The 15773-nt window shown below is 42.5% G+C and overlaps 1 protein-coding gene and 1 long non-coding RNA gene across 3 annotated transcripts in view; both read right to left on the reverse strand.

Annotated features, from left to right (window-relative positions):
* The window catches only part of LOC141765528 (uncharacterized), a 90524-nt gene that overhangs the window by 25914 nt on the left and 48837 nt on the right, over positions 1–15773 (reverse strand). The gene's annotated exons all lie outside the window — the stretch shown is intronic.
* Positions 1–15773, reverse strand: part of LOC141765508 (synaptic vesicle glycoprotein 2B-like) — a 60222-nt gene that overhangs the window by 25914 nt on the left and 18535 nt on the right. The window contains exons 2-3 of one of the 2 annotated variants that reach the window (XM_074631529.1): positions 11375–12017; positions 4602–4828 (exon numbers count right to left, since the gene is read on the reverse strand). In XM_074631529.1, the coding sequence (XP_074487630.1) occupies positions 4602–4828; positions 11375–11598 (451 nt within the window). In that variant the 5' untranslated portion in view covers positions 11599–12017. Of the gene's footprint in view, positions 1–4601; positions 4829–11374; positions 12018–15773 lie in introns of those variants that run through there. The other variant, XM_074631530.1, reaches the window with a different exon arrangement.

The raw sequence follows: 15773 nt of genomic DNA on the forward strand, positions 1-15773 counted from the left end.
TCCAACAGATCAGTTGCTGCAGAACTCAGCTCTCTGCTTCTCTTTTTTGCAGTTTCTCTATTCTCCTTTTTCTCTGCTTCTCTTTGCTGCTCTGATCTCCTTCGTCAGTGTGTGTTCCTGGCCTGGTTGTCTGTGCCCACTTCTGTAGGCCTCCTCCTTGGTCTGACGAAGCTGCCAGAGTTTTGCAGTAAACCTGTCGTATATCAGACTCCTAGCCAGTGTTTCCCAGTGTTTCCCAGTGTTCCCTGCCCTTTTGTCTCCTGTGTTGTCTCCCCCTGTCTGTCTTTGTGTGTGTGAAAGTGCAGGTGGGCGTGGGTTTCCTTCCTCCTCCTCCTCTCTGGCGTTGTGGCTGGCGCACCTGATGAGGATCTTCCAATCAATTCACAGCCTCTGCAGTATATCAACCCTGGGATTCCTTCCATACTCCGCCAGATCGTTCAGTCACCTTTCGTGGTATTGACGTCCTCCGGCCAACTTAACTTTTGGAACTTGTTTTTTGGTGTTACCTGTCGCCTTGACTAATCCTGCCTATTTTTCCTTGTGTTCAAGATTCACCACGTCTGCTTGTCGTCTTTGCCTTACCTGCCTGCCTGTCACTCTCCAGCTACCCCTTCGTAGTAGCTTTATTGAGCTCACAAACATTACCTGTGCTTAACTCTGGAGTTGAGTGGGAATTCGCTCCTCGTGCCCTGCCTGTCCACACTAGGATCAACTCCCCAGGACTGGACACCCCGAGCCCCTTCCACCAGCCCCCTACCCACTCCCAGCATAGGATTAAGATTAATTTTTATTTAATAAATTTACCTTGACTTAATTTGTGTGTTCTGTGTGCTGCATTTTGGGTCTACTCTTGCCAGTTTATAACAAAACCAGGGTTTACTGTTATTGTATGTGCTGAAGGTTTTTGTCGACACACACATGTCCTCACAAAAACTGATGTGAGATGTCACAGGGTCAGTGAGTTCATCCAGGTCTGAAGTAGCAGATTCAAAAACACTCCAGTCTATGCAGTCGAAGCTGGCCTGTAACTCCAGCTTTGCCTCGTTGGTCCATCTCTTCACAGTCTTTACTACAGGCTGAGCAGATTTTAGTTTCTGCCTGCAAGGAGAAGGAGAAGATGAACCGGGCAGTGATCAGAGAGTCCAAAAGCTGCACGGGGGGACAGAGCGATAGGCTTTAATGTAATGTAGCAGTGGTCCAGTGCGTTATTATCCCTGGTGGAGGTCTGTTCTGTTCAAGAACGATTAGCAGGGAGTCTGGGTGATTTTTCTCCAGGCTAGTAATCTGGTCAGCCTCACTAACACAGGCCAAAGGTGGGATGTAAACACCGACCAGAATGAACGAGGAAAACTCCTGCGGTGAATAAAATGGTTTGTAGTTTATGAAAATAGTCTCTAATAGAGGACTGCATGTTTTGTACAACATTGTCACATCTGTACACCAACCTTCGTTTATGTAAAAGCAGATTCCGCCTCCTCTCGTTTCCCCTGATAGTTCTGTTAAGCGGTACGCTCAGAGGAGTTAGAAGCCCGGCAGATAGAGTGAAGTGTCCGGGATGTGCTCACCGAGCCAGGTTTCAGTGAAGCACTGGTTGGCGGATCATCAAAAGTCCATGTTTGCTCTGTTGAGAAGCAGCAGCTCGTCCACCTTGTTGGCCAGAGACCTGACATTCGCCAGATGTATTAACGGGAGTGCAGTTGGAAATCTTCGCTGTCTCAGTTTAATGAGAGCATCAGCTCGTTTCCCTCGTTTGCGTCTCCTGGTAATCCCATAGAGAGCTGCTGCTCCTCCATCTAAAAGCTCTGAAAAACTTTCTGGTTGGATGAGAAAACAGTGGAAAAGTTTGACTAGTTTCTTGTTGGATGTAGCTGAACGTAGCCAGCGAAGGAGAGCAGAAAACAGAATAGAGAAACAAAAACAGAAAAAAATACTAGAGGGCGCAACACCGAGGCTGCCAATCACAGCGCCATCTTGGATGATGTGGCGTTACCACATATTTTGAGTAACAAAAGAAAAATTGTTATTTTTAATTTAGGATTAATCCTATGATTCGTTATTGTTTTGGTTTGCTATTATATCTCAGTCATAGTTACTCAAACCATTAAATGTTTCTAAATGCCATTAATGACAGTGAAGAGTATGGAAATAAGTTGATAAAAGGTCCTAAGTATGAAACAATACGGAGAAGCAACTACATCAGAGCATAGTACCATAAACCCTAAAGTAAAGCTGGGTCTCTCAAATAATAGCCAGCTGGAGCGAGCTATGGGAAACTGAAGCAAGCAAGATCAGCTTTATCATCAGCGCGACATACGACCTTCTTCCATCACCAAAGAATCTGGTATGGCGAGGATCCAACCTGTGCCCTCTGCCCAACTCCAGCGACTCTCAAACACATCATGACAGGTTGCAAGACCAGCCTTTCGCAAGGCAGTTACACCTGGCGGCACAATCAGGTCAGGCATCAGCTCTGGAAGACAAGTGACGGTCGACCAACTCCTTGCCCCCCCTGAGAGCAACCAATCCCCTTAAGGCAACATCATTTGTCCGAAAAGGACAGAAAACCCCCAAACACCCTCCCACCAAGCCAGACACAGGACGCCTATTCATGGCTCGCGACTGGAAGATGTCGGTGGACGTCGGCCAGCAATTCATTTTTCCACCCGAGATTGCTTCCACCAACCTCAGGCCAGACTTGGTACTCTGGTCCCCCTCACTGAAGACTGCTTACATAGTAGAGTTCACAGTTCCATGGGTAAACTTGGTTGAAGAGGCCTACGAACGTAAGAAGCTGCACATAGCTAGCAGCAGAAGCAAAGCAGCGAGGCTGGAACACCAAAGTCTATCCAGTGGAGGTAGGATGAAGAGGATTCGTGGCTTCTTCTACCATCAGATTGCTGAAAGAGCTGGGATGCCACGGTCAGGCTCTGCGGCAGACCATCAGAGCAATCTCAGAAGCGGCTGAAAGAAGCAGCCAGTGGATTGGCTCAAGCGGAATGATCCGGGCAGGGCTCCAAATACCTCCGCATAACCCACTGGAGAACCCCCACCTGTCAGCCTTTCAGCCGTCTACCATTCCCAGCAGCAAGGTGAATTTCACGGGACACTTGGGCACAGTACACAAGCTGAGGATTGATCACCCTGCAGCTGGCTGCCTTTGTGGAGGGTGTATAGTGTTAAAAGGCCGAAACATCTGATGATACAAGGGTACACTACTGATGATGCGTCCTGTGCCCAATTGTCCTGAAATATCACAACCCAGGCAACCCTCCCACAAACTCTGAGAACCCCCACCTGTCAATTGTCAACCACTCCAAACAACGAGGTGAATTTCGTGGAAGTGCTCACTACCTATTGGCACAAGGGACAGATTTTAACACCACGTCCTGTGTTTTTTGATTCAGCCAGAACAAACAAATCAAAGCAAACCGCTAATAAAGGTTGAGGAAAAAACATTGAGGTGGCAGGATTGGAGCTATTTCCATCAATTCAACATGTCACCACTCTACTACTCTCACTTCTCACTAACTAGTTAATGCCAACCACAAATGTTTCACATTAAAAGCCTGGAAAAGGCTTTTAATATTTCACATTGAAGCGGTCTTCAACAGGATTTTTTCTTTTTCATAATCACTACAATGCAAACATTTTTTTCTCTAATTAAAAAAAATGTGTATTGCAAAAATGTTTGAAATGCAAAAATGTGTATTACGCCCTGTTTAGGATACAGCTCTTTTTGTCTGTGTTTAAAAAATCATGGATGTTTTCCTGAAAAATGAACTTGAAGTTTGAAATGGGGCATTATTAGATTTTGGGGGCTTACAATATTCTATGTGCAGACAACCTTTCCTCTTCCTTTGTATGTTGGTTTTGTTCTTCACTTGTATTGGTTGAATGTGTACATCAAAAGTCAAAGTAGACTGAACTGTGAGTAGTATTTCTCTTAAAAAGAAGAACTACAAGCGACAATGGTAGATATGACATGATTGTATTTTTCTACTGATGGAAATAAAGATGTGGAAATGTGCATTATGCTGAATTTATCAAACAACCCTGTCTCCTAGAAATTACATTCATACACTGCTAATTTGTTTCGCCAATTACATTTTAAAAGGAAATGTAGGGACATCACACTCTCTGTTTTACTGTACTCTCTTAGGATACACTACTTGGGAAAATGAGAAATACGAAGATAAAGGCCTGTTGCTACATAAAGTTAAGGTAATTCTGGGAATGTATGGTATTCAGTGGGGAAAAACTGAGATTTTCACCAATTTTCAATTTAGTGACATTGACCCAGAGTTTATGAGTGTTGTCTTGATACCTTATCTGGTAAATGTCACACAAGCCCTAGATCTAAGTGATCATGTCTAGGTTAAAGCACAGATTCCTTCACACAGAGAAACTCTGGCAAACACAGTATAACTTGTGTTTCTATGTCAGAGCCTCAGAAGGAATATAAAGGCAGCTTTGAACTTCTGTTCAGCAACCAGAGAGAATCACACCAAACGCACAACACAAACACAAATCCTCCTCTACAGCACAGACCAGTAAAACAGTTCTCTCACAGACACCTCACAGTAAATCATTAAAGCCCTTACCCAACATTCCTTTCTCTGCATTGGAGAGACACAGATCCTTTTCTGCAGACGGTAAAACAAACGCTACCACGAAGCACTCGACTCCGTCAGCCATCAGAGCCAGGCCCAGCACTATAAAAAGCGTCCACTGGAACTTCCCGTGGCCGCAGTCCTCCATGATGTCCTCGTATTGCTCAGATAGCTCTTCTAGTTCAGAGACTGCGCTGCCGGATGCTCGAGCTTTAGCCCTGGGACACAGAAAGAGAAGGAGAATAGGAAGTCATAAAGATGAAAACAAAATGTTTATCTGACTCCATTCACACTGTTCTGAGTATCTCTAATTGAGATGTCTATTTCTGGTGTTGTTTGTCAGATCAAGGGATTTCAAAACCCATAAAGTGGCAGTAGGCTGTATATTTTTGGCATCATTGGGCAAAAATCCCATAATAACCTTTCAGCATATTGTAATTCAAGTGTTCTGAGAGATAACTAGACTTCTGCTCCTCCTCATGGCTCTGTTTTCAGGCTTTAGAAAATCTAGCCCGTGACAGGAGACCAATCACAGGTCATTTCATTGAGAGAGCGTTCCTATTGGCTGTGCTCCGGTCATGTGACCGGAACTTGGCGTTCCGTCACCAGATTTCACAATGGTGGCGGCGTCACAAACTTTCCCATTTTACAGCTAAACCGTGCACTACAAGATGATTCTGAAAACATTTGAGGAGAGAAATCGGCATTAACATAACAGAATATTGATTCATATTTGATCAGCGCTGCCTAGATTGACCGTTTGGTCGGAGTTAGTGAGTGATTGACAGCCGGCTCTCATAGACAGCAGATGGACAACAGACCTCAGATCAGCTCTGACTGCTTGTTTTCCTCCGGTCTGTGAAATCTTGGAGATGCCGTTAGGAGCACCGGAGGACACAGAGACACATGATTTTTTTCAGGTTACCTGTTTCATGTACCAATGTCACGATATAGCGACCGTTTTATAAAAAAATAAGTTTTTTTTAATCATATTTGCTCCAATCTCGCCTACTGATGCTTTAAATATGAAGAGAATTGGCTCGTGATTGATCAGAAGAATTCCAGGATTGATATCTAATCCTTGTGCAATGCCAAGTCAGGTTGAAAGGACAGAAACTGGAGGGAAGGACAGTTAAACTCTATATTGCATTCAGAGGTTCTTTCAGATTTGGTAAATCTGGGACTGCACTGCCATTTATATTTTTGACACAGTGAAGATAAAAACAAAACCCAAACAAAACAGACTGTTAGGGTTTAGGGTTAACTTTCGCAGTAAGTCTCCACTGCATCAATTTGTTAAGCTGCGAGGTTTTCAGCTGTGTGTCTGCTACTTGCTACTCTGTCAGTTATCAGTAATGTTAGAGCTGTGAGTGTAGCAGTGCAGTGTGTGTACAGTTCCTCTGAGTTTTGCTCAGCTTTTTATTTTATTTTTAATATTTCTTTTGACCGTTCTCATAGCATTAATGGGTCAAAGTGCTTATTGTCGGTTAACGGTTAATTATTAACATCCCTAGTTGACATGTAGTGTAAAGCGCGTTGAGAGGTCGGAAGACTAGAAAGAAGCTATATAAATGCAAGTCCATTTAAAAATAAAAGAGCTCCCTTTCGTTTTTGTTAAATATTTAAAATTCTCATTAATGTTTTCATTTGTCTATAGTATTAATTATTAAAAAAAAATTATAATTGCTCCACCCACCCTGTTTTAAACAAGATGTTGGAGGAGGCTGACGCTTGAGGAATTTGTGATTTAAAAATACCTCATACAATTTTTTGTATATAAACTGGAAAAACAAAGTTTGGAAACTTGTGTTTGGTGGATTATTTCTCTGTTGTTACAATGCTAATGGTCATTGTATTTTACATCGTTGGAAAGCCTGTTTATTTACCTTCACAATGATGTCCAACTTGTAAGGATCATGCATTTGTGGGATGAGCAGCACAGCTGATTATGTGGGGAGCGCCCAAGAAAAATTTGCCAAAATGCTCCATCAATGGTAAACAGTGTGTTCTCCTGTTGGTACTAACTCTTGATTTGAGTTGTTTGGTGGATTGGATGATTGAACTCTCTTTCAGTAACAAGGAACAAACAAGACATATTGGCAATTTTACACTTTATTCATTTAATACAATATGTCAGGAGCCTCAGTAGCAGGTGGAAGATCCATACGCAGCCACAACAGCCTGGCACCTCCTCCTCATGCTGGTCACCAACCTGGTCACATGTTGCTGTGGGATGGCGTTCCATTCCTCAACCAGGATTCGTTGCAGGTCAGCCAGCGTGGTTGTGTTCTAACACGTACAGCACGCCCAAGCTGATCCCACAAGTGTTGAATTGGGTTAAGGTCTGGACTCTTGGCAGGCCGTTCCATTCTCTCTACTCCCACATTGTGGAGGTAGTCTGTGATAACCCTGGCTCTGTGGGGGCGAGCGTTGTTTCTTGGAGGATGAAGTTAGGTCCCAGATTGTGGAGATATGGGATCGCCACTGGCTGTAGAAGCTCATCCCGATATCTCACTGCATTGAGATGGCCTTCAATGATGACAAGCCTTGTTTTGCCAGTGAGGGAGATGCCGCCCCACACCATGACACCGCCCCCACCAAAAGCTGTTACTCCATCGGTGCAACAATCAGCATAGCGTTCTCCACGTCGTCTCCATACTTTGATCCTGTTATCCAACATTCGCAGACAGAACCTGGACTCATCACTGAACATGACATTCCCCCACATGTTCAGGTTCCATTGTCTGTGTTGTCGACACCAGCGCAAACGGGCCTGACGGTGAAGCGCAGTCATTGCAGGCTTCCTGGTAGCCTTATGAGAATACACTGTTTACCATTGGCAGAGCATTTTGGAACATTTTTCTTGGGCGCTCCCCACATAATCAGCTGTGCTGCTCATCCCACACATGCATGATCCTTACAAGTTGGACATCATTGCGAAGGTAAATAAACAGGCTTTCCAACGATGTAAAATACAATGCCCATTAGCATTGTAACAACAGAGAAATAATCCACCTAACACAAGTTTCCGAACTTTGTTTTTCCAGTATATGCTCCTACACCTAATGATACATGATCCTAGCTGCTGAAAACAGCAACATACATAACGGTTCAAGCATCTCGTAAACAAAGCCAAGGCACTGCACTTAACAATTCTCAGAATATGAAAACGGAAGTTGACTTTCGTTAATTGAATACACCACAATGTGTGAGCATCCAGCTGATTACCAATTAGCTCTCAGGGGTTAATGTGACCAATCAGAGATGTGCTCAGATCTAAACCTGAGCTGGTTGAAACACTACAATGTTCCAAACAGACAGAAACTCATCATGGGGCTTTTTGCACTTGTTTTGAGTGTTCTCATTGAACTATCTAAAACATACAGATGATTTGATTCATACTTACAAGTGGACATTAAATGCCCCGTTTCCATAAAAAAAAACAAGTATTTGGTGTGATTTTGTTGTGATGTTCTTATGAAGCACTGACGGACCGGAAAAACTTTGACTTACAAGTCACGTCTCAAAAACTTGAGACTTGACTTGGACTTGGTCCAAAAGACTTAAAAACATATAGTTTGTGCACCCTTGAGCCTTAGCCCCAGCAAGGTTTTTACCAGCCACCTCACATGCTGAAGGGTGTGGGAACTTTCACTGTGGGGTCCAAGCAAATTCATTATTCGTCGGAGGAATGTCTGTTTTTGGTTAAAAAAAGAAAATACTGTTTGGGGAACATAACTGGCTCTCAAGCGCTGCCACCATTTCTGCTGTTGTTGAGTGCGGATGTGAAAGTGTGCTCAAGAAGCTAATCACACCCAGCAGGGATTACCTGTTAGCTTATGATTCAAATCATTAAAATCTGTGATTTTTTGCATTGCAATCAGAAGAAATGCATTATTTAATAGAAATCAGAAACACATGATACTGTACAACCCGGGCCACACTGGGAATGCCAGCAGCGTGTGGCGGCTGCGAAACCTGCATGTCTTCTAGAGATTCAAGGTTTCGCCTATTTTCCCAGTGAAAATTTTCTTTTGTCAGTATATTGACATCATACAAGCAACATTACTACAGTTACTCCATTACTACATCTGTAGAATATGTCACAGACATGAAAAAAGTAGATTATTTTTAACACTTCCTGCTTACATTTCAAAATAAAATCCCTCAAACGTTTTTGTTAACACGAGACTTTCATTCTGAAATGTTCGCAGGACAGTGTTGTAGAAAATGCAGTGATTTGCAGGTCTCCATGGAAAAATAAACTACTGGGTTTTAATTGTGGATTATTACTATTATTTACAAATGAGCACACACTTCTTAACCTTTTTTGTCTAAAATAAATATAAATGACATTCATAATGAAGTGAAATGGCCATTGTGAAAGGCAAACTCTAAGTAGAAAGAAAGGGCTGGCAGCAGCAGAAACGCAGCTGCCGTGGACACCACACGCATGAAATACGCAGCCGTTCAGCGAGGCAGCCGTTCAGAGAGGCAGCCGCCCCGCGCTGCTGACATTCCCGGTGTGGACAAAGCGTTAGTCTCAAGCCTTCTTTTAAACGACCATTGCTGTAATGTTTGCTGGCAGCAGCAGCGCTGCAGCAGAAATGCTGCCATTGTGGACACCACAGGCGTGAGAGATGCAGCAGTTCAGTGAGGCAGACGCCACAAGCTGCCGACGTGCCCAGTCTGGCCCGGCCGTAAGAGTGGAATTTCGTCGAGAAAAACGTAGTACCAAGAGATCTGCAAAGTGGCAGCTCATTATCTGTAGGCCACCCAACCACTAGGTCTTTAGGGTTTCCTGGTCAAAACGTGATCGAAACACAAGGATGTAATGGACAATTATGCAAGTAAAGTTGACGTATTGCATCACATCAGTCGTTAGTCATGTGACTCGTTGGTATCGTCAGTCCCCTGAATCACGTGAGTCATCAGTCACATGACTCGTTATGTAAGTGAAGTTAACGTCAACCACGACCGTTTCCTTACCCTACCTAAGTGGTTGTGTTGCCTAAACCTCACTTCCTGTGAAGAGTTTATTTTGAAAGGACACTATGCATATAGCGAGCGTATATTGACACGCCGTCCCGGGTCCGTCCAAAAGTAATGTAAAAGGGGTACCCCGTGCGTCGGTCTCTGATGCCGAGGGACACTGACCAAGTGGCGGTATTTGATGAGTTGGAAGTGAGAATGTGTTGGAGCCTCTTCGACACCTTGGTTCTAAACTGCTCCAACTATGACTAAAGAACTTTAGATCCGACATGCCGGATCATCCCTCTCGCTTCTCTGCTTCTCTGCCCTGCCATGCACCAATGTGCTGAAGAAAAGAGACTTTAAATGAAAGAAATCAAATAAATAAATGAATTGGTTAAGATGCCAAATGGCCCCCATCCAGCTACGAAAGAAAGGAGGGGAGAAATGATTCAGCGACTTGCTGCTGCAAGAGAGAGAGAGAGAGAGAGAGAGAAAGGGAGAGAGAGAAAGAGAGAGAGAGAGAGCTCTTCCCTGGTGCTTCTTAAACACTCAACTGATTAACGATGCATTAGTACATTAAACTCAACTGATAAACGTCAAGCCACAAATTGAATTGATAGATATCAGTCACTGAATCTACATGGTCACATTTGATTAATTCCACTTCCTAAATGTTCATTGTTGTATTCTTTGTACTCATTTATTCATTGATTTACCCTTCATTCATTCTATTCATTCCATTGTTCAGTAGTTTAGTCATGTAGTTAGTGAAATAAACACTTCATTTATAAAGAACAAGTTTATTTGATTTGTGTGTGTATATAGAACAACTCAAATCACTGTACTCTATGACAAGAACTCCGTAGCAACCCTGAGATTATGAGAATCAACTGATTAATATAAAATTTTGAAGTTTTCCCTGTTTTTGTTTGAAAATTGGGCGGGGTCCCTAAATTGAGTTTGAGTTCATTTGCATTCATGCTCACAGTCAACAGAATAAAAGTCTAATTCACTTTGATACAATTTTTTAAAATCTATACATGATTGTACGTCAAAATAAAACAACAAACACAAGGCTTTCATCCAGGAGAGCGCTGTTGGTGTCCCGTGTTCACAACTTTCAATTTCATTTTCACCGTACAAACGTAGTAGTTTTAAGCCCAACCATTTCCTAAACCTAACTATAGTGGTTTTGTTGCCTAGTCCTAAAGTGATGCCAAGGGTAACTATAGTGGTTTTGATACCAAAAATAAAGTGACGCCAACGGGCGTGACAAAGCAGCGGTATGTAACGAGGTGGGATGAGAATGTGTAGGAGCTCTATGTCACAGAGGAGGAGGAAGAAGAAGAAGAAGAAGAAGAAGAAGAAGAAGAAGAAGAAGAAGAAGAAGAAGAAGAAGAAGAAGAAGAAGAAGAAGAAGAAGAAGAAGAAGAAGAAGAAGAAGAAGAAGAAGAAGAAGAAGAAGGGGGCTGCTGTGGCTCAGAGGGTAGAGCAGGTCCCCAACCAATCGGAAGGTCAGTGGTTAGATCCCCGGCTGCTCCGGTCCAAGTCGGTGTGTCCTTGAGCAAAACACTTAACCCCAAATTGCTCGTGAAGGCATAGCCATCAGTGATCCATGTCATTCATTGTTGTAGCTATGGCACCGTCACTTCCTCTGTCTAATGCATTGTGTAATATTTTTATATTTCAAGAGTGAACACACTACATATTCAAAACCTGCTTATAATCAGTACATCTGCAGCTATACTGTTGCACATTTTCAAAGAAAGAACCAATCAGCCGTGTCTCACCGTGCAGCTCTCTGTGCAGCCTTCACCTCGTCAGGATGTGGTATCCCTTGATATTCTCCTTCGTACATCTGATCCTCTTCATCGTGTCCTTCGGTCACATCGCTTGCTGCGTCCTCTTCCTGGGGAGGGTAATCATATCCATCCTGGCCACCGCCTTCTCCATAGCTCCCATAGCTGTCACCTGCTCCTTGCTGGTATGTGTTGTTTTGGTAGGGGTCGGCCATCTTGGCTTACTAGGCCTGCTAGGCTAATAGCTAGTTTTACAGCAAGTAGAAGGCTTTTGTTTAGGCTTGTTAGTTATGTCTAGTCTGGAGAAATAACAATAAGTGATTGAGATAAACTTGCAGTTTGATCTTTTAGTTAAGCATGATGAGTTAATTTGCCTAAAAATGCAAATTACTGGCTTTTAAAGTTCTAGTGAATAATGGTGTTAACATCTAACATCACAAATGCACACTTTGCAGTGCAGTGCAGCTTATTCAGTCAAGATTTGCTAGATAAGAGCGGCTTTTTAAACAATAATTAGCTCAACATGGAATGTATCTGTGTGTTAATGTGTGTCTGTCTCAGGTCCTGGTTTTAGTTGTTGTGATGGTGCTGGGGACTCCAGAGTCCTGTCAGATCCTGTCTTCAATTTTCACTCCTGAAAACAGAAAAAATTCAGGTTTATTAAGATAAATTAGTTTTCATTGCAAATAGTTGCATACACGTAGACACTTGCAACATTGAAGACTTCAATAAATGAATGCTGTCTGCCACCTTTATGTCCCATTCTTTAATGTGCTTAACTCCCACGTATTTCTCCTCAGTTCAACTTGACCTTGATGGCAGACTGTTGCTGTACATTTCATATGTTCATCCACAAGAGAAACCAAAGGTGTTTGTTTCCCCACAATCACAAAGATGTTTATGGGGAATTTTAAAGGAAAATTTGCTGCACGGTCAAGTTAAAGTTACAAATGTTTTTGCCCCGCTCAGTCCTGGTTCTGGTTCTCTCGTGCCTCCCTTCCCTCCAGCGGGCCCAACAACACAGCCTGGGCCTCCAGCAGTGTGGTGTCAGTGTTGGGTCCCAGCGGGGCCGCCAACCAGCGGGATATTGTAACTCAATAATTCCCACCTCGTATGGTTTGCTCAGAACAATTGGCTTTGTTATTTTGTCCTGTAGCGCCATATCTTATTATTAGGGTATATCTGTAATGATGCAGTACTAGGTAGAGTAACATAAAAAACGTTCTTCTCTATCGTTCTGACATTGATATGCCTCAATTCAAAAGTGAAGCGTATGAGGATAGCCCACACCTTTTATGGAGCAGCAATAATCTGCATACCGGGACGAGGTGGAGCAGCTGTCAGTGTGGTGCTCAGAAAACAACCTGGTCCTGAACACTACCAAGACCAAGGAGCTGATCGTAGACTTTAGGAGGAAACAGACGGACATTCAGCCCCTGTCCATCGGCGGGGACTGTGTGGAGAGGGTCTCAGACTTCCGCATTCTAGGCGTTCACATAGAGGATGACCTCACCTGGAGTGTCAACACCACAGAATTCACCAAGAAGGCACAGCAGAGACTGTACTTCCTGAGTGTTCTCAGGAATAACCACCTCACACAAAAACTGCTTGTGTCCTTTTATCGTTGCTCCGTAGAGAGCATGCTGACATACTGCATCTGTGTTTAGTTCTCCAGCTGCACAGCTGCAGACAGGAAAGAGCTCCAAAGGGGTCGTCACCACAGTCCAAAAGATTATCGGCTGCCCTCTCCCCTCCCTGGAACATCTGTACAGTTCCCGCTGTTTCAGGGAAGCACAGAATATTGTCAGGGACTCATCTCACCCCGGACATTCTCTCTTTGAACTGCTGCCCCCAGGCAGACGTTCCAGGACATTGAAAGCACGGACAAACAGATTAAAGAACAGTTTTCATGCCAGAGCCATAACTGCACTAAACACAGCAAAAACTTGCAAATATTCACTGTGCAATAATGATATGAGTTGTGCAATACCTGTAGAATGTGAATGTCTTGTGTGTGGTATATGTGTTTTTATTAATATTTATTTTTATATAGTTTTAGAGGCATGTTATTGTTTGTGTTTCTTGCACTTTTTAAGGATTGCATTTAAATTTCGTTGTACTTGTACAATGACAATAAAGATATATTCTATTCTATTCTAATGTCTTTTTCAGAGAGCCATGAGTTACATTTTCCAGGCCATACCGACCATTTTTACAAGGACCAGACTTTTATGCTGTGATTTTTTTCTGATCAATATTTTCTCTATTTTAAACACTTTATTTTTATATCGATGATTACTAATTGTAATTCTGGCTCATAAAACGTACCTTTCAACACCTCACCACCACAATCCGCTAGTCTATACACACTTGGATCTCTGGCTATGTGTTCCGTTATTGTAAAATACTCATCTGTGTATGTCTGTTGATAACCTTTTCTAAAAACACCCCTGAGTTTCGAAATTCTCACTGTATTCCCGACACAAAATTTAAAGCCATTTTTTGAGGTTTCAGCTTGTTCAAGTTGTTAAAGACAAGACAAGTCTTCTCCTTGTCTTTCTTTACAGCAGCGGGAGGCATCTTTATTGACCTATGATGAGACTTGTTATAGGCATCAACAGGGTCCTGGATTATGTCGACATATCGACGTGACGCTTGTTAAATATCTCCACGTCTTGAATGTTCTGTTAAAGCGCTCCGCCACGCTAGCCTTAGTCTCATTTGCTGTTAAAAACTGTTTGATTTTATACTGGCTCAATACTTGTTGAAACTGTTTGTTATAAAACTCCGTACCTTTGTCCGTTTGGAGTCTTGCTGGCACCCTACCCTGGCTCAGGATGTTTTTACAAAGCATTTGTGACAACCCCCGCTGATTTGATTTGAAGACATCTGACCCTCGCAAATTTAGAAAATACATCAACACATGTTAACAGGTATCGTGCATTATCGTTTTCTGCAGAATATTCACAAACATCAACTAGATCAATCTGGAACTGTTTGTCGATACCACTAACTAAAACCCTATTCCTCGGAAAATGTTTAGCAGCCTTGGCGTGTAGAATATACACATCTTGGCCCAATAAAAAACGTTTTAACCTCCGGTAGCGCAGGTGTCGCGCCTATACAATAGGGTTTATACACACGACCAAGACCCCCAGGATGGGCAGGGTCATGAGCGCGACTGACCGCGGCTGAACAGTACTGTGGATGGCCGCAGCCATGCCACTGTGATTGAGAGTTTTCAAAAGACACACCAAAACGTCTTGTTATCTCTCCTGTGCGGGATTCAGAGAGAGATCTGCATTCCTCTCTTTCCCACTTCCGTGTCAGTGTGCATAACACCAGTGCCATCTATGACAGCTGACAGCCAATCAGAGGGCCGGCTACATCCCACGTGGATAATTTGCATTGATTTGCCTTGTTTGAATTCGTTCGAGGACCGTGAGGGTCATGGAAATGCTAAATGCAGAGGCTAAATGGAGAAGCTAAATGACTCAGCAAATCCAATAGCTAACACATTCAGCAAATGCAGCAAGGAAAAGCTAATGCAAATAGGAAAAAAGTTGCCCTTTTAAATGCCTGATTAAAACCAGTATTCTTAATTGTATTTGTGAATCCAGTTATTTATTTCTCTTTTTAAACTGCATTTTCAAATACAATTTTAAATTCCGCTATTTATTTATGAATTCATTAATGTATTTCTAAATGATGTACTTATTAACTGTTTTATGGTGTTTTTGTAATTCCCTTTTTAATTTGAACTATTTATTGATGGATTCATATTTCACTTGTAAATTATATTCATAATTCATCTTTTTATTGGCCATTAAAATGTCAAATAATGAAATACTTTGTAATTTTAGTCCATTTACTCATAGATTAATAAATTAATTTGTAAACACATTTATTAATGCCTATTTTTATTGTACAATTAGTTATTAGTCAATGAAATGCTCTAATCCTCCATCGGCTGTAGTTGCAGTACCACACCATTGAAGGCTACCTACTTAATTCAATCATGTACCATTTGAAAGGTAAGGATTTCCCACTGCTTATCAGCTACAAAAACAGATTACTGTGCCACATAAAGAAGTGGCCTGTCTGGTTTTGTGGTTTCCTCTCTCTCTGAGGCTCTTGATGAAGGCAGACCATTTCTCCATTAGGCTAACAGCAGTAACCCATTAGTGGTTGGAGTGATGGCCACTGGATTTATTGCTCCACTTTGTTCCCACTGCTTTATTCAACTGTTGCTTTGTCAATCCCCCTCTGTTGTACTGGTTAACTACTACTGCAGGTTACTTTCACAGCAAGATATGTACTTTTATACACAAAATACAACTCAGAAACGAAATCTTCATGATCAATTAGGGTGGTTTTCACAGACAGGACT

The sequence above is a fragment of the Sebastes fasciatus genome, chromosome 4, assembly GCF_043250625.1.
Source record: "Sebastes fasciatus isolate fSebFas1 chromosome 4, fSebFas1.pri, whole genome shotgun sequence".
NCBI classification, from domain to species: domain Eukaryota; kingdom Metazoa; phylum Chordata; class Actinopteri; order Perciformes; family Sebastidae; genus Sebastes; species Sebastes fasciatus.